At 33.6% G+C, this 17,856-nt stretch overlaps 2 protein-coding genes across 2 annotated transcripts; both read right to left on the reverse strand.

Moving 5' to 3' along the window:
* Positions 1-3,469: 3,469 nt before the first annotated feature.
* LOC132283844 (SNAP25 homologous protein SNAP33-like) lies at positions 3,470-8,599 on the reverse strand. The gene is made up of 6 exons (XM_059785872.1): positions 8,206-8,599; positions 6,610-7,185; positions 4,639-4,732; positions 4,336-4,466; positions 4,011-4,108; positions 3,470-3,812 (listed from the first exon to the last, which is right to left on the reverse strand). Exons 2-6 carry the CDS (start codon positions 7,072-7,074, stop codon positions 3,713-3,715), a joined length of 888 nt encoding a protein of 295 aa, XP_059641855.1. The 5' UTR covers positions 7,075-7,185; positions 8,206-8,599; the 3' UTR covers positions 3,470-3,712.
* Positions 8,600-13,726: 5,127 nt separating this feature from the next.
* LOC132286271 (zinc finger protein ZAT4-like) lies at positions 13,727-16,439 on the reverse strand. Its single transcript, XM_059788566.1, has 2 exons — positions 14,262-16,439; positions 13,727-14,030 (listed from the first exon to the last, which is right to left on the reverse strand). The coding sequence occupies exon 1, from the start codon at positions 15,939-15,941 to the stop codon at positions 14,460-14,462; it is 1,482 nt and encodes a 493-aa protein (XP_059644549.1). The 5' UTR covers positions 15,942-16,439; the 3' UTR covers positions 13,727-14,030; positions 14,262-14,459.
* Between the last annotated feature and the right edge of the window lie 1,417 nt (positions 16,440-17,856).

Below are 17,856 nucleotides of genomic sequence, written 5' to 3' on the forward strand. Positions count from 1 at the left end.
TTTTTTGAAGGTAAATATATTTATTATGAGCTAAAGCATTAAAGAGGCACATAGTACTGTATTTCTCTTTCAGAATTATTACACCAGTCGCTTTTTAGTTGAAAATCTATATGAAACATTCACATCTATGTAAGGTTGTAAAGTTGTTTCTAATTGTAGAAAAGTATGGGCTTCTGTGAGGGTATCATTGGGAAAGTTCTGGTTTCTATGTGAACATTTAGGCTAGAGATATCAAATCAGTATTGGATTTATTCACTTGATTCCCTTGGTAGACATTTTGGTGAGTTTTATTTTAATGCAATATTCCACCAAAGCTGGCTTATCCTAAGATCACTAATGGCACAAACGAAGTAAAGCTGGCGTGTTCAGCCTATTTCTTGGAGGATGACTTTTCAAAATTTAAACATGAAGCTATATTACCATTTTGAAGTAAAGAAGGATTTTTTATTTTTTGGGTTAAAAATTTGTGAATATTTTTAAGAGTTGTCTTTTAATTTTAATTTTTAATGGAGAACATTCCTTGTTAAAGGACAAAGTTTCAATTATGTTGGTGAGATGATCATATCTTTTATTTTTATTTTTATTTTTCCTGTGAGATGATCTTACCTTGAGAAATAAAATATTCATGGATGAGTATATCAGTTGGCAGCCAACTCATAATCCTGGATCATGTTGCATAACAAAACTTCTTGACAAGGACCAGATAGTTTCTTGGAAAGGCTGGCGTCTCAGTATTTTCCTTATAAACTGCTTGAATTAGTGCTCCGAGTCATGGGTATGCAGGTCATATACAAATATATGATAGGTGTTGTTATATTGAAAAAGTAGTTGTCCTTATTAATTCAAAGGAAAAAAAAAAAAAAAAAAAAAGGAAAAATTGGTATGAGTCATGAGAGAACAACGTTTCTAAGATCTGGCAACTAGTACCCTTTTGCATGGGCAATTTTAAAATGTTCAGCGGAAGAGGAAATAATTTTTCAATTTTTCCTGTCCTTAGAATGTCAATCCCAGATAGCTAGAAGGTGAATGATTTAAACACACAATTAGTGCACGACATTGATTTGTATAAATAAAGGCCTTTCATAGTACGATGCAGATTGGAGACTAGGCAACTTGTTATTCCTTTTGACTTATGATTCATGTTATAATGTTGGGTATGAGTTGTATGATTTTTTGCATTGATATATCAATTGATTTGACTTTCCTTTTGCAACTGATTGGGTTGTGAGTAGCATAACATACTGATATTAATATCCTACTCTATACTAGGTTGTCAGTAGCATAGCATAAAAAGCTATTACTCAATACCAGTCCCACCTAATCAGGATAGGAATAGTGGAGAAGACAGAAATGGTTTAGCATATTTAGTTAAAATGGTTTCATGAAGGTAGAGGACAGATCTGGACAATAGATACAGTAGATGATAGATATGTTTAGGATGAAACAACGAGGGATCAGAGTTCCTTATTATTTTCTTTTAGTTTCTTCTTCTTCTTATTCTTCTTCTTATATGCATATATTATATATATTATGGCCAACTCAGTTTATATCACAATTAAATATACTCTGGATGATTCTTCTTTTCCATTGGGTGGTTGGCATTTGATATATTGTTGTGTCAAACAACTAGATATCTTGGATCTATTTTCTCGTCTTGTATTTAAAGTGAAGAAATAGGATGAGTTTGAGGCTTGAGCATATTGAAGCTTTGCACTTGTATTTAGAAGTGAAGCATATTTAAGTGCACTTCCTAGTTGTACTTAAAATATTTTTAGCAGACATGTATAACAGATTTGGATCATGTCCTAGTTAAATACATATGAAGCAAGTTTCCGTCACAATAAATACTAATGTACCATCCCAAGTGGATAGAAAAATGAGAGGAATGAGGAGATGACAATTTTTAAAGCACCTTAGGGTCCAAAACAGCTAGACATTTATGAGAAGTTTCTATCCTTGGCAAGTTGGTGCATAAAACTTCTATATGCTATGTGATCTGTTAAGAGAACTGTATTTAGAACCCAGAATTCACTTGATACAAACCATCAATCAGAGATAAATCTTCTTGTGGGAGTGCTTGTGTTCCAATGTCGGACACTTCCGTCACCTTGCTTTCTTTTTTCTTTTAGCTGTCATCATCCATAGCTCTTGAGACTTTTTACATTACTAGGCCAAAAAAGGTTGGAAAATGGTGGTAGCAACTCGGGAAAAAGAAACAATTATTTTTCTTGGATTTTCTGCTATCAAGGAATTGAGTCACCGATTTTTTTTGTTTCTTTACGTGTTCTTGTTTATTGTTTGTTTGACTAGTAGAGCTGATTGAGGCGCTGTTATTGGAGGCAGAGGCAGAGGCAGGGTGGGTAGTTGGAGGAGAAAATTGATTAGATGATGATGATGGTAGTGATGGTGCTGATGATGGGTTGCTTGTGAATTTTTCCTAGATAATTGAGTTTTTGATGTTGCAATGAGGAAGTGGAAGATGGCAGGTGCTCTCCGATGACCGGAAAATGGCCGCAGAAGATGGAGAGCTATTCCCTTTGTTTAGTGCGGTAACAAAGAGGAATTGTTGTGCAGTATAAGACAGAAGGTTGTGGTGGTGGTGGTGGTTGTTTTAAGGCTGAATGCATGAACAAAGGGGTCCTGAAAGAGTCTGCTGCATTGGTGCTTTTACAGGAGAAAAAGTTTTCGTTTGGTTCCAAGAAATAAAAAGGGTCTCGTGTTAAGGTGTCCGCCCATATGTTGGACTGAAGAACAAATAGGAAATTTATAGGCTCTGTTTGGTAGGGATGATGTAAAGAAAGGAGAGAAGAAAATGAATAGGGAGTTTTTATTGATGCCACTTCAAGGCATTTAATTTAATCGTTAAAAGTCAAAACCCCAAATAAGCAAGACACTAGCATCTTGATAATACTGATATTTAAGATTGAATTTTTGGAATTTAAGATTTAAATAAAAATTTGTAGAGTTAGAAGCTTTAAAATCACTTCTTATCAAACATGATAAAATACAGTGAAAAAATGTGTATTTTTCCTTCAAAATTCATCACCTTTTTACAAAAAATCAAATCATGGCAACTTGGGATGTGATTTAGGTTGCCTAACACCTCAGTCCAATCCAACTCTAATTTAATCCGAGTTAAAAATTTCTAATCCAAGCTATGAGCTCTAAAACTTGCTACGCAAACCCATGAAAATTAGATTGGCTTTGTATGATAAAATTTTCTATTTTAAATAAAAACTTTAAAGGCAAATTCTCAGTTAGAGCATTTATATTATGGTGTTACCGTGAAAATTTTTAAATGACACTGAAATTGCGGTATTACCAAACTCTTCTGTGCAATGATGACAACCTAAATGATAAAGTGAAGTTCCATTCACTTGGTATTTTGGGTCTTGTTAAATGGAATTTAGTTTTTCAATGACACTGAAATTACAACGCTTACATATCAGGTTTTAGAAGTGGTCTGCGGTTTATCAAACAAAAGCCCAAGCTATACTCCTCTTAATAGCAAGGAATCATCAACAATCAACAGTGTTATTTCTCAACATAAGATTGAACCTGGGTGTATTTGTTGCTGACAAATCGAGGTGTAAAAAAGAAAAAAAAAATGTGAACCCATAGGTTAAACATTCAAGAATGCATATAAAAGAAATGGGAAAGGAAAGGGAGGCAGCAAGCCAATATCAGAGGGTAAGAACAACTCAGTGATCTTCTATTTCCCAAGCAGACGGCGTGTGCGTTGATTGGCACCCTTCACACGGTGATTCAGCTCATCCACGTCATCCCCAAGAGGATCCAGAGCTTTGTTTTGCCTGCAATAGTCACAACATTTACAAATTATTTCACAGTTTTAAAGCATGGCTGTGTGTGTGTGTGAGAGAGAGAGAGAGAAAGACAGACAGACAGACAGACAGAGAGTTCTCATATATATATATATATATATATATATAAAACCAACAAAGGATATTATATTTCATGTGATTTATGTGATTCAAGTCCAATGAACTAACCTTTCAATTTCAGACCCCATGTCAACAGCCATGTTCTTCAGCTCCCCCAAAATATTACTCAAGTCTGAAAGTGAATCATCTTGCTTTGCCCTTTCTACCTGTTGTCATTGTAAATCAATAATGACAATGAGATTAACTTATCAGATTACAAGCAAACTTAACCTGAGCACCTTGAAGTGATCTAGTGTGACTATTAAGAAAAATATAAAATGAAGTAATCTAATTCCATATGCCAAGCAAGATACATTAAATAGTTTCATTGGCTATTGTGTCCAAATTCCAAACCACCAAAAGTATTGCTGTACCAATGATCATAAATACAAACCTCAACTTTCTGCAGTGCATTGGGGGCTTCAGGAGGTAGTGTTTGTGACTTTGACCGTCCCTTGGGTGCAGGAGTTAACCCTAATTTCTCCCGCTGCTCCAAGTGGGCACCCCTTCTTTGAGCTGGATCATCTGCAAAACTCAGCCAGGTAAATCAACCAAAAACTAAAAATTGGTGGAACATGGTCATTGACTCACTGCATCTAAAAAAAATAATAATTCTCTTTGGGTTTTGAATAATATAACTAGCTTTTGAGCATAGGAAGAAAATGAAAAGTTGAGATGAGCGTCTAAAGAATAAAACCTCCACTAAAAACAGGTCCCTTTATTGCGCGACCCTTGCTTGGCTTCCAAGTCTTGGAAAAGATACCCCCAAGACTTCCCAATAGCTTCTCACCCTGAAATCAAACACCAAACAACATAAGTCTCCTCTCGAAATTAAAAAGACAGTCGAGGTAATTCATCAGAAACAGCAGCAAAGACAAACATGACAGCCATTGTGACTTCACTTAAATGTGGAAAGAAGTAATATTCATGGACAAAAGTACAGTGCTAACACAATATAGTCGTATACAGATAATGGAGTCACTGTTTAGTCTAAGTTATTATGTATGTCAAGAGTACTTGTCACCAAACTGTACCCACTTATATTACAATGTGCACAGGCAAAGATGATGAACCGGAAAACTAAAGAACTCGTAAGGTATTCTAATAAATAAAAGTGGCTTAAATGTGACAGGTTTAGTGAATGTTAGACAACAAATCTTGAGTACGATCTTCTGATTATTGCGGTATATATGCAGACATCAAAAAGTTATTTATATAGAGAAGATCTCCTCTGCCAACTATCACAAGACACACAGAAGAGGGTTCAATAAAACTGCATGCATCTTTTGGTAAAAGAAATTAAGTATATCCATGAAGCCCAATTGCACTAACTCCTAGCTAGTCACCTCCTTGTGAGCCACATGTCCTGACATTTTCTATTGCCAATAACTATTTTCACAGAAATTAAAATAGTAGATTAGCTCTTTTAGAAAGCCATCGGGAATCGCTTGAATAAAAGGTGCATGACAATGAAACGGCTGTAATCTTATTAAAAAAGCCTATACATAACAAAAAAAAGGTATAACAAATATGAGGACATGAGGTATGTCCTAACAAATAAGACAAACTAAAAATAGACTTGCCAATAATCAAGTAGACCATTTCAATTATCAATTGTTCGATCAATTGAATTATCTCTCAAATGGCACTAAGAAAATAAAAGAAAATAAAAACTCGTGAATTTATCTTATCTGAGGAGATCAAACAGTCTACACAGTCCTACTTTGTGAACCAATGCCAAAGATATATCCGAGGAGATCAAATAATTAGGCTGGTTTAGCTGATTCTTCTGTGGGTGTCTGTGTTTGGAAGATTACAATTGGTAACACAAATAGAGACCCAAGATAGAGAAACTTGTTCAGGAGTACAACATTATGTGTATGGTGAAAAGATACATGAAAGCAATGCTGAAATTATCTAATCTCATTCTTATAAAATATGAAAAACCAACTCCAACTACTCTTTCTTAATGAGCAAATTTATTTAAACAGCTCAATCACCACAACCCAACACTAATGGAAGAAACTTCTTTTGTTTATCACGGGGAATTTAAATATTTCTGATCACTTGTTAGCCTTGCAACCCCCTTTTTCCACATAAAGGGTGCCTGCGGTAACAATTGAAGCCCTAAAACCCTCCCTCATAGATTCCATGCACGCAGCACTGTGCTACTCAGAATTTCAAACAGCCCCCTTTAGTGTGGATTTTTAATTTTTCGATGGAAAGCTTAATAAGGCATAAATTAGGTTTAGTAACAAAGAAAGAGGGTGGTGCTCTTATTTCAAAGTTTTCCCGAGTGATGTTGGTTGTCATCAATTATACATATACATGCACATATATTAAACGAAGAACATTGTTGTCGAGGTTAATCACAGTTGACAAAGTATGTGTCAACACAGATACACTTTTAACCAGGTGCTATAAGCAATGGAATACAGAATGTAAGAAACTTCATAGCATCCAAAACAAACAGGCGAATAATAAAAATTTCAACTCCACATGATCAACTAGGAAAATCAAAATGTCATCCCAAACCATGTAGACTTCCAAACTAAAGAAAGAAGACATGTAGATGATGACTTTCATACTTTTATGATTCTAAGAAACCTATATACTTCTGTAAATATAGAGTACAAAATAATCTAGTAAAAAAGGAAATGAGACATACCCTACTGAGATCATGTTCAATGTCAGCAGCAACCATGTGGGTCCTGGTAATTTGCTCACCCTGCTGATGCAAGGTGACCAAAGTCTTGGTAGCATCCTCTCTTATGTCCTCTGCTATCTTCAGGCAGCCGTTGACTGTCTTTGTAGTCTCCTCAGCCTTGTATACAGCATAATTCTCCAACTCTTCGACAGTTTGGTTTTCTAATCCTCCTGACTCATGGAAATCATTCTTATATCTGCTTCTTGCCGATGAAAATAGAGAGTGCGAAGATGAAGTGGTCCCTTTCCCCGCATCGTCATCAAAAGGGTTGGTACTAAATTTAGGGGCAACCAATGTGGGTTCAGAAGAAGTTCTCCTCGACGGTTTAAGGGTTTTCTTGCTATCTAACTCATCGTCAGAATCAAAAGGATTGGGGCTAGAATGTTTAGCATTTTTGTTTAATGGAGATCTCTTATGACTAAACATTTTTAGTAGGCAAAAGTGTAGGATTTTTTTCCAGCTACTGCTTAGTTGAAGAACCTGAATAGAAATTACACAAAGTTACAGGGAAATTCGTACAGAGACTTCAAAATGTGCCTGGAAAAAGAAAGAATATCAAGCTGTTAGATTGTGTTAGTGGCAGAAAATAGCAATAATCTAGAACAAGAAGGCCAAAATAAGAACTCATTCCATCTAAAGGGTTAAGCGGTATTGAAAATCATAAATTGAAAAGTTCAAAGACAACCAATAGGAGAATGAAAAACATAAAGTGGTAGAAATAAAAGTGATAAAAAACAGAACCCTAAAGCAGAAAAGGGAGGATAGGGAAAAAGATGGAAGTTGACAAGAATATAAAAAATTCCTCAAGTGATGGGATATAAATACCAAGATGTGAATTTAGTGAAACTAAGCTCCTTTGCTTTTGACCTTTATAGAAAGGAACAGGATCTTGGAGATAATTTGGAAAAAAGAAAAACTTAAAATAAATCAAAAGGCCAAAGAAGAAATTATAAAGCCATACTGTCAATCAAATCCAATAAGAGTAAATATGAATTCGTATTGCTAGATGATCTGATAGGCTCCTTTAAATTGTAGGGATAAAGAAATTAACCTTCAGATTATTAATCATTTGGAACAAGAAAATCAAAAACCCTTTAGCAACCATAAGGAAAACATAAAGTTAGTATTTGAAATGAGTTTTTCAAATCAAACAAGTAGCAACCGCAAAGTCAATAATTCCCTTTTATTTACTTTTGCTGAGTTTTCTCAGCAACCAAACACACAAATCAAGAAATCAAATTCTCAATTGACAGTCCAAGAACAAGTCCGCCAAAGATCTAACCTATATTTGTGTTCATGTAATCTAACGAAGTGAAAATAGAAAAAAAATAAAATAAAATAAAATTTTAATTGAACACAAATTGACCGAACGCTGATTACAAGAAGACTAAAGGAGAAAAAATTGGAAGCGATCCACATAGTGTGTGTATATATACATATGAAGGTGTTTGTGTGTACACACTAGATGAAAGGGGTTTAAGTTTAAAGTTTGAAACCCAGAAACAGAATCAACAATTCTTATCTGCAAATAGAAGATACAAATCTTTAGAGGAGTACCTGAGATTCCACCAAAACTGGAGACGATCTTGTAATTGTAAAGGAAAGAATCAAGAGTAACGCGGACCCAGAGGCAATCTAGAGAGAGAAAGTAGACAATTTGTAATGTAGAAGAGAAAAGGGGGCACGTATAAATGGAAGGAAGCCTCCAAGCCGATGGAAACTGGTAGGAAACTGAAGAAACTTCGATGGGTATGTTTTTATTTGTTCTCTCTCTCTCTGCATTCAAAATTGTGTTATACTAATCTCTTCTGAATGTTGGTATAATAAATTAAGTTTTTCTGAATTTTAAACACATCAACGTGATGGGAAAGAGAAGCGCGTGAGTGGACTTTGAACTTTCTAATCTCTGCCCCTCCTCGCTTTGAGAAAATCAGGCCGTTTCCTCTCTCTCACCATATAGAAAAAAGAAAGTGGTAAAAACAAAAAATAAAAAAAGTGGTGACGTGAGTCCGAATTGTGTCTGTAGGATTAGTCCGAATTCCGAACAAGTCTCATTTTCCCGGTACATTATTAGATGGCATAGACCATTGACTTTTGATAGATCAGTTCAATTTAGGTTATTCTACTGAGAAAAAAAAGTCCACAAAAGTATATTAGACTAATTTTTGTTAGATTAGTCCATCAAATATCAAATGATTCGGAATCATTTAGGGCTTGTTTGGTTTGTAATAATTTTCAAAATTTCAGAAAATAAAAAATAATTTTCAAAAAATAATAAAACACAATCATTAAAAATAAGTCTTTTTTCAGAAAATTGAACCAAACAGTTTTTTGTATACAGTTTTTTTTTTTATGAAAATAGAAAACTGTTTTTTTACGTACCATTGACTTTTGGTAGATTAGTTCAATTTAAGTTATTCAATTAAAAAAATAATGCATAAAAGCATATTAGATTAGTTCACCAAATATCAAATGACTAGGTACTATTTAATAATTTTTTCATTTTCTTTTTGTCAATCAAAACTACAACATAACATTGAGAGTTAGGATACAAAGTTTGACTTGCTATGCGTCATTTTTTCTTAAATTGAAACTGGATGAATGACAGGTAGTTACAAAATGGTAAGTTTCTTGAGAAAGTTGTTAACAATATGATTTATGAGGTGGTGTCAAAATTCAAATATGATTAACCTAGCATTGAATCAAATTTGATTGGAAGACAAACATGATTGATATTCAAATCCATCGCCCATGTGTGTCCATTTGAAAATTTTCCTTTTGTATCAAACAATGGTAATTTTTTTCATAGAGCATGTGTGGAATATAAAAGTGACGATTTAAATAAAACTTCTTCCTAAGAGTATTTTCAGCGGTCCTTTCATGTCATTAATGTGTAAATTTGTTGTATATTTTTTACAACTTTTTTATACAGCCCCATCAAAATATTTTATTTCTCCTACAATATATATATATATATATACACACACACACACAATCACCGGAGATACTCTAACAATAACATTTTCAAAATGAATCAAAATAGCAAACATGATCCAACAACCTAAATTTCCTATTAGATTTGTGAACTTGACTATACTATAGGGAGTAACATTCAAAAAGTTTTAATAAGTTAGAAGATGATCAAAATGATAAAGTCCTTCTACAATATTTAATTTAAATTTATGACCCAAGAGTTATAACAAGTGGATATGTGTTGATATATATAGCCGACTAAACTATATTAAATTTTGGAGTCAAATTTTTTTAAATGGACAACTAATAAGAAAGGGAGATAATAATAATAAAAAATAAAAATTTAAGAAGGTAAAAAGATAAATCAAAATTATGATAAATTTACATCCAAAAATGTTATTAGTACTACTTTTCCCCTTTTTTGGGCATAAATTACCAGCAAACTTTTGATGGTGATTGCTTTTTTGACCCCACGATGACTTTTTGTACTAAAGTATGTATGTAATCCAAATAAGGGCTCTTGATGAATCGTGGCCTGAATTTAAACTGCTACACAATAGGATCAACTAAACCAACAATAAATAATAATAATAATAAATTTATGAGATCAAGATTAAGTTATAAACCATGTGCTATTAGTGGAGTTTTTAAGAGCTGAGTAAATGCACTATATATCAGAAAAGCTTACAGATCGATCAAACTGCAACACAACAAGATTTAATATTTTTATTTTTATTTTTAATTTGATCAAGAAAATAACGCATGCCAGAATTCATGAATTTATGAATACACATTTATTCAGGGAAAAAAAGTAATACACATTTTAATATCTCCACTTGCCATGCCCACAACCACAAGCAAAAGAAAATTTTAAGTGGACTAATTGGTAAATTAATATATTAATGCTTTGTTTGTTTCGATATAACATATTTTTTTGAAAAGTATATATTTTTTTTAGGTAAAATATATATATATATTTTTATTTTCGATATTTGACAAATGCCTAGGTCGAGGTTGAGGTGATGTCCATCGAGTGGGGCATATAAAATAGTTTGCTGAAAATTAATGAATAAGTTAATTTTGTTAAGTTTTAATATTTTTTTCTTTGTAAATATTTTACGATAACCAAACACTAAAAAACACAAAATACATAAAATCTTTTGAGAAAAATCTTTTGTGTAAAACTGATTTTGTGAAGTAAAAAGGAAATTAGAAGTTTAAAGAAAGCAATGGGCTTGGGAAAATTAGGCTGCCTGTTATATTTATTTATTTTAGACCAAAGGTAGCAGAGTTTTGATAGTACAGTGAATTTGCAAAAGGGTAACCAGAGAAATTTTAGAGCCGAACATAATTGTTGATTAAGGAAGTCGGTCAGCTGAGAAGGTACCAAAGAAATTACAGAAAAGAAAAGAAAAGAAAAAAAAGAAGATACTCCACAAATACATGCGAATACGTGTAAATGTATATTGTCTTAAAATATATTTTTTAATTTCTAACACGTATCTGATACTTTTTAGATACTTCTTACGTATTTTGACTGCGTATTCGACACTTTTTTAATACTTCATAACATATTTTTAACAAGTTTGAACATTCAAATACATCTTTTTAAACAATAATAGCATAGTATAATTGCTAAAAAAGTTGAAATTTTATTAAGTGATGGCTATGAATGCTTGTTTTATGTGTTGTGAAACGAATTTCTATATTATATTAAGGATGTAATTAAATTCATAATATATAAATTTATTAATTTTTATTATCATATTATGCCATACACATTATATATATTTTTAAATTTATTGTATCATCGTACTCGTATCATATCTTTCTTTCATGGACAACATCAAACATCAATTTACAATAAACATGTAAATAGACCTAGAAAAATATGTGATTATGCAGCCACTTAGGTCCATCAAATTCTGGACTAAAATGAGTGGCCAATCTTGCACAGTTGAAAAGTCTGCCATTTTATTGGAAAAAATAACGTATCAATTTACAATATTGTTATGATTACAGGAGTTGAGGCCTAGTGGCCTTTTTTTCTAGGGCAAAGATTGGATAGCACCAAGTCAAAGACCTCCATGGGTAAATAGTAACGTTTGAGAATGGTCTTTTGCTGAAAAAGAAGAGTTGGTGTCACAATTGAAATTAAAGTCTGCCATTTGGAATTGGTCTTAGGCCTCTAGGCTTTCTTCAAGTATTAAAATTGCAAGTTGAGGTGTCAACACCTCTCTCTCTCTCTCTCTCTCACACACACACACACACACACACACACAGAGCTTAACCACATTTTAAGTTCTCTAAACTTAAAATTCGCCATTTGGAGTAGTTTTTAGCTTCTCATCATATTAAAATTGCAAGCGTGGGAAATTTTATCACGTTAATGTGGTCTTTGCATAATGATGTATAATTGTTTGCTAAATTCTTTCATGAAGATGATTTTATATAATTAATTGAATGTGGTCCAATTATGAGTTTAAGCGCACCAATTGTTTGGTAAAAAAGAAGAAGAAGAAAGTGTAACGACATCAAGCTAAAAAGTTGCTACACTAAAAAAATTAAAATCTTTAATTTTGAACAAACTATCATTTTTTATTTTATTTTTTTGAAGGTGATCCAATTATGAGTTGAAGCCCACCAATTGCTTGGGAAATAAAAAAGTGTAACGATACCAAGCTAAAAGGCTGCTATACTTAAAAACAAACAAAAATCTTTAGTTTAAAACAAACAATCAAATATATATATATATTTTTGTTTTTTTTCAGTAAGTAAATGAATTTTTTTATAAATTCAAACTTACATTTTAAAAAATAAATCTTTTAGTTTTTTTTTTTTTTTTTTTGGGACAAAGTAAGAATAAAAAAAATAAAAAAAAGGGGTTGATTCCAAATGTTAATTTGTGCAAGTTCTGAGTTCAAGTTCAAGTTCCAAATGTTAATTTGTTCAAGGTCGACCCATATAATATCCTACAGGCCCAAGTTTCTGAGTTCTTGAATGTGTAGCAAACTTGCACCCAACCAAGACAGCTCAATTTAGTTGCTGAGCTTAGCCCGTTGAATTTGGGCCACCATGAATTCAACAACTCTGCATACACGTTTCTGTATATAAATGTATGCATACATATATTGTTCTTTTCGGGGCCACAAATATGTGATAGCTTAGATAAATTAACATAAAACAATGAAATTTATGTAGTTGATTCCAAATAATTTTAAAAAATATTTTGTTGATTTGAGTTATGTCATGAACTAATTGACACGTTTCATCCTAATTTTCTGTTTCCGTTTCTTTGTTTTGCTTAAACAGAAAATCAAAACAAAAAAAGAATTTATCAAAAACCTAGAGGGACCACCAAAGTTTTTTTAAGTAAATGGGCCGGATTGAATTTATTTACTTTAATATATAATTCTTTTTGGTTTAATAATTAATTTCACATTGTTCACCATAGTAGTAGAGAGTTACAAGTTGATCTAAAACATGACAAGTGTCATTATTTAATCACCAGTTGACTTTGTTTTTAAGCTGACTAAATGAAATGTGCTTGCCTTGATCTGGAAAAAGCCCCAAAATTTGAGATCATTCTTATACCTGTCAGAATTTCATTTGGCCCTAGAAGATATTCCAAACAAAAAAAGGAATAGGCTTTTGAAATTGCAGTTTTACCCTAATTTCTTTGTTTTTGACATATGTACCCTTGAAGTTGGCAACAGCCTGACCAAAAATAATTTAAAACAGAAGAAGAAAAGGAAACTAAGTCCTCAGCTCTTTCTTCTCTAGGAGTGATCAGGGTGGAAAATTGGGCATCATTCATTCTTTATTTTATTCATATAAACAAATTTGGAGGAAATTATCTTAATATGAAAATTAAATTAATTTGTGATCAGATTGATTTTTTTTTAAAATTTTGGTTATGATCACTTTTGATTTATAATTGCAATAAAGTTTATGATCCAGCAGATCTTAAACACTGACAAAATTAAAAGCTTTGCTCCTTTAAAAATATTATAAATGAATCAAATGATATTTTCAAACATATACAGCTTGTATCCCTTATATCTTGCAGATAAACCCATATGAACTGATATTAGAAGTGGTCAAATCTCTCTCTCTCTCTCATTATAATCTTTGTATTATAGATAGAAATACACTAACACCAGTAATACAGTTGAGCTCAAGAAGAAAAAAAGGTGAGTGAGATGGGTTGTCATGTTTTATGGTAGATGACTTAACAACCACCCTAACCTCACATGCCACATCTTTGTGTGTCCATTATAAAATTGCTTTTATTTCCTAATGACTTCACATAACATTCTCAATTTCAACACCTCATTCATTTCTCTCTTCAATGTCAAGAAAAGCTATTCCTAGTTTCTCACAGAATGTATAATTGTAACAGTTGGTAACTGCAAGAAGAAACACAAAATTCAATTACAGTTTTGGAGTTTCAAGTCAAAAACATATTAATGAGCTTGAAATCTGCAGCAATAGAAACTTATTCTCTCAAGGAACACATAAGAATGAGGTAAGAAAAGAAAAGAAAAATTTGAGCAAAAACTTGACTCTATGAATAGGATTGAGTCTGCAAGTTGAATAGATGACACTCAAAGACTAAAAGCAACAAATTAAATTGTTACCTCAACGAATCGCTTCAAATTTGTAAAGAATTAATGAATCTGTACACTCTTGAATCATTTTGATTGAAACCAATTGTGTCGTCCCACTGGGAGAAAGATTGTTGGCACTTATAAGTGTATAAATGTGAATGTCTTATGACCGTGTAAACGTCTTTCGAAAACTGTGAGCACTGAGAGTGTGCAAGGCTAGGACTTGAATCAGTTAGTGAGCAGACTAACGAGCGAATCGTGCTTGTGGTTGCTTTGAATCCACCATGGGTTGAACCCAACATGGCCATTGCTATCTTGTTCAACAGGAGCAGGCAAATTGAGATCAAGAAGGTCTCGGATTTCTTGAATTGGCTTCTGGGTGACAATGCTGTGGTTGCTTCTGGCCTCAGAGCCACCAACAACTACATGTGATCTCTTGTGACCACCCAGAGCTTGGCCCGATGAGAACACTTTGAAGCAAATTGGGCACTCATGTCCCTTACTCTTCTTTGGCCCATAAACTGTCTCTGCCTTCTCAGCATTGTCACCAACCATTTCATGATCAATGAAGCTCTCATTGTTGATTGATTTGATGAGCTTAGTGTTATCAATCTTTGAAACAGAGCACTCTTTGTTCTTTTTGTGGCTAGCTCTGTGACCTCCAAGAGCTTGGTAAGAATGGAAGCTCTTGTTACAAGTAGTACACTCAAATCTGCTCTTCTTTGAGGTGTGTCCATCCATTTCAGGATCAACCAAATCGCGACGCTTTCTCTTGCTTGAATTACACTTCTTAGAACCCAATTCAGCTTGGTCAACTCTAGTTTCATTGATCAAATTCTTCCCCAATTCAACTTCAAGATTTTCAATTGGCAAAAACCCATTAACTAAAACTTCTGATTTGTTCATCTTAGCACCAAACTCTGATTGTTTCACATCAAATTGTGAATGATCAGAATCCAAAACAGTGGACTCTAACTTCCCATTTCTTAGCTTCTTGAACTTCACAACCTCATCAATATTAGTGACATCTAAGAATTCAGAAGTGTTATCAGAAGATTCAGCAACAGAATTGAAACCAGTCCAATGACTCACATCTCTAGACAACATCATCAAACACATAGCAACCTCTTCTTGTTCTTGCTCAATCTCAGTAACAGACGAGGAAGCATTATTAGCAATAGAGAAAGAGGAAGAAGTTGTGGTGGCTGTGTACCTTGTGGTCACTCTTCTTGACGATCTCTTCTTCCGATTCAGCGCCGCGGCTTCGGTGTCCGATTGGCTGTCCATGACCAGCTTCTGATTACCGCTGCTCCATGAATCTTCCTCCACAGTAGTACTGTTTGAAACTCTCTGAGAGTGACACTTCATGTGGCCAAACAAGGCCTTCCAAGATTGGAAACCTTTACCACATTCTTTGCAGAACTTGTCCTGAAGCAAAGTATCTTCACTTGAATCTGCAAATCTACATGTCTTCTTGGGGTTCTCTCTCAGGCCATAGCCAGTATTAGTACCTCCTTCGAAACCCGAATCGCCGTTCGCATAATTTCCATCATCTTTGACAGATGAGAGCTTCTTTTTGTTGAGCTTTCCATCATCAGTTTCAGCTGAATTGATGACATGAGACCTCATGTGACCTCCCAAGGATCTGCCACAGGGGAAGCTCTTGTTGCAGAACTTGCACACATGCTTCAGTTCTTGATCTTTCTCCATTGATCAGAATTACAATTTAACAAACAAAAATCAGATCAGAGACGCCAAGTGAAGTTCAAATCTGATCACAGAATTGGAGAAAATGGTACAATTTCGATCACATTACACTCATGCTAACACAAAAAGCTATTGAAACAGAGGAAGACAGATCAGAAAAACCAGATCAAAAGCTCAAATTTAATAAAGAGGGGTGACAATATTCTTGATATTCTCAGTGATTTGAGGAATACCCATATCAGATTTCAATGAATTCTAGGGAAAGAACAAGATCCGATGTCAAAGAGAAGCAAAGAAAGAGACTCTCCCTAGTGGGTATGTAGTTAGACTCTCTCTCTCTGTGTCTTGCACTAGTAGCTAGGTATTGGGTAGTTGAAATTTGAAGAGAAAATCAAATTTGAACAGATGGGTGTGTTACCTTTGTTGTTAATGATGGCGATGAACAAAGCCAAAGAAGAAAAATTAAAAGTGAGAACGGTTTTTTCTCTCTCCTCTTACTCTCTCTCTAGATGTCCACACTATATTTGGAGGAGAAATCCATGCATGGAAGCAAAGATAAAAAGAGGTAAAGGAAAGATAGCAGCACGTGTACTCAACCGAGAATCCTACGCCAACCTCATCTAACGGCTCACATTTGTCCAATTGAGCATCGTATGGGTCAAGAACTTCCTACTAAAACTAACTGCTTTGCTCCCTTTAACTATTCTTTCCTTTGTCTTGCTATTAAGAAACCCCACACCACCAAATGCAAAGGTTCCACTCTTGGCCGTTAGTCTCTCCATCTCTTTAGACACACAAAAACGTATATATATATATATATATATATTGTATTAATGCATAAATTATTAAAAGCCCAGAAAGCTCCACCTCAAGTAACCTTCTATGCAAATTACTCCAGCTTACAACCAAAGTATGCCGTCTCACTCCACTTCACTTCATAGTTCTCACTTTCTTATAGTCTCCTATGCAATTGTGTAAAAGGGTAATTTGGTCATTTGGATTAATGTTGCAAATAATGATTGACAGCATATGAGTTGAAGAAATGGTAACCATCATATATTTGGTGTTTCAATGTGTGATTATTCACTACAATAATTAGGAAAGAAATATTGGGTATAAACAAAAATTCGCATAAGAGGTAAATCATTTGTGCTTGGTGCCTCAGCCTAAAGTTTGATATCCCTTGAATGCAAATAATTCTTCGGGGATACGCATGCATTTGAAAGTTCAAACTAAACTCAACTTGTGTATAAAGGGGTACTTTGTACGGTGTTTTGAAAATTTAGTTGAAGAAAAGTTCCAAATATCCCAATTACTTACAAGTAAAATATTTAGTTTTTTTTTTTTATTTTAGTAATCACTAATCCCAAGCTCTATTTTAATTAATACTTAATTAGTACAAGTTGTGTGTGTTTTGGGGTGGTTAATTAGAAATGGGATTTGGATGTTAGTACATGTTCACCATAACCCAGTCATAGATAGGGCAGCATCCACTAACCGAGTAACAAAGCCGGCCTATGTTGATGATGGAGCTGGCTTACATTGCACTAACCGTAACGCTAATGTCTTATTAGCAACAATTATTAAATCATTCACTACTTTGGCTTCATTTATTTCTTTTATATATATATATATAATGCTGTGCCCTTTTTTGCCGGCACTTCAATTAGTACAATGTATAGCTGTGAGTTGTTGATATAGATTTTTCCTTTTGTTGTTTATCAAGTGGAAGAGAAAGTAGTGGCACATATATACAAAGTGATTAGGAGGAAACTAAAGAATATATTTTACTTTATAACATACTAGCTACTAATATTCTTCCGTATTAACACGACATGTGCATACACATTATGTGAGTATATACTATATATACATATATATGTAGCCGGTAAGGGTGCTTTTACTATATTGCATGAGC

This window comes from Cornus florida, unplaced genomic scaffold (assembly GCF_030987335.1).
Source record: "Cornus florida cultivar Cherokee Brave unplaced genomic scaffold, ASM3098733v1 CherokeeBrave_3.0.0_Hap2_Chr11, whole genome shotgun sequence".
NCBI classification, from domain to species: domain Eukaryota; kingdom Viridiplantae; phylum Streptophyta; class Magnoliopsida; order Cornales; family Cornaceae; genus Cornus; species Cornus florida.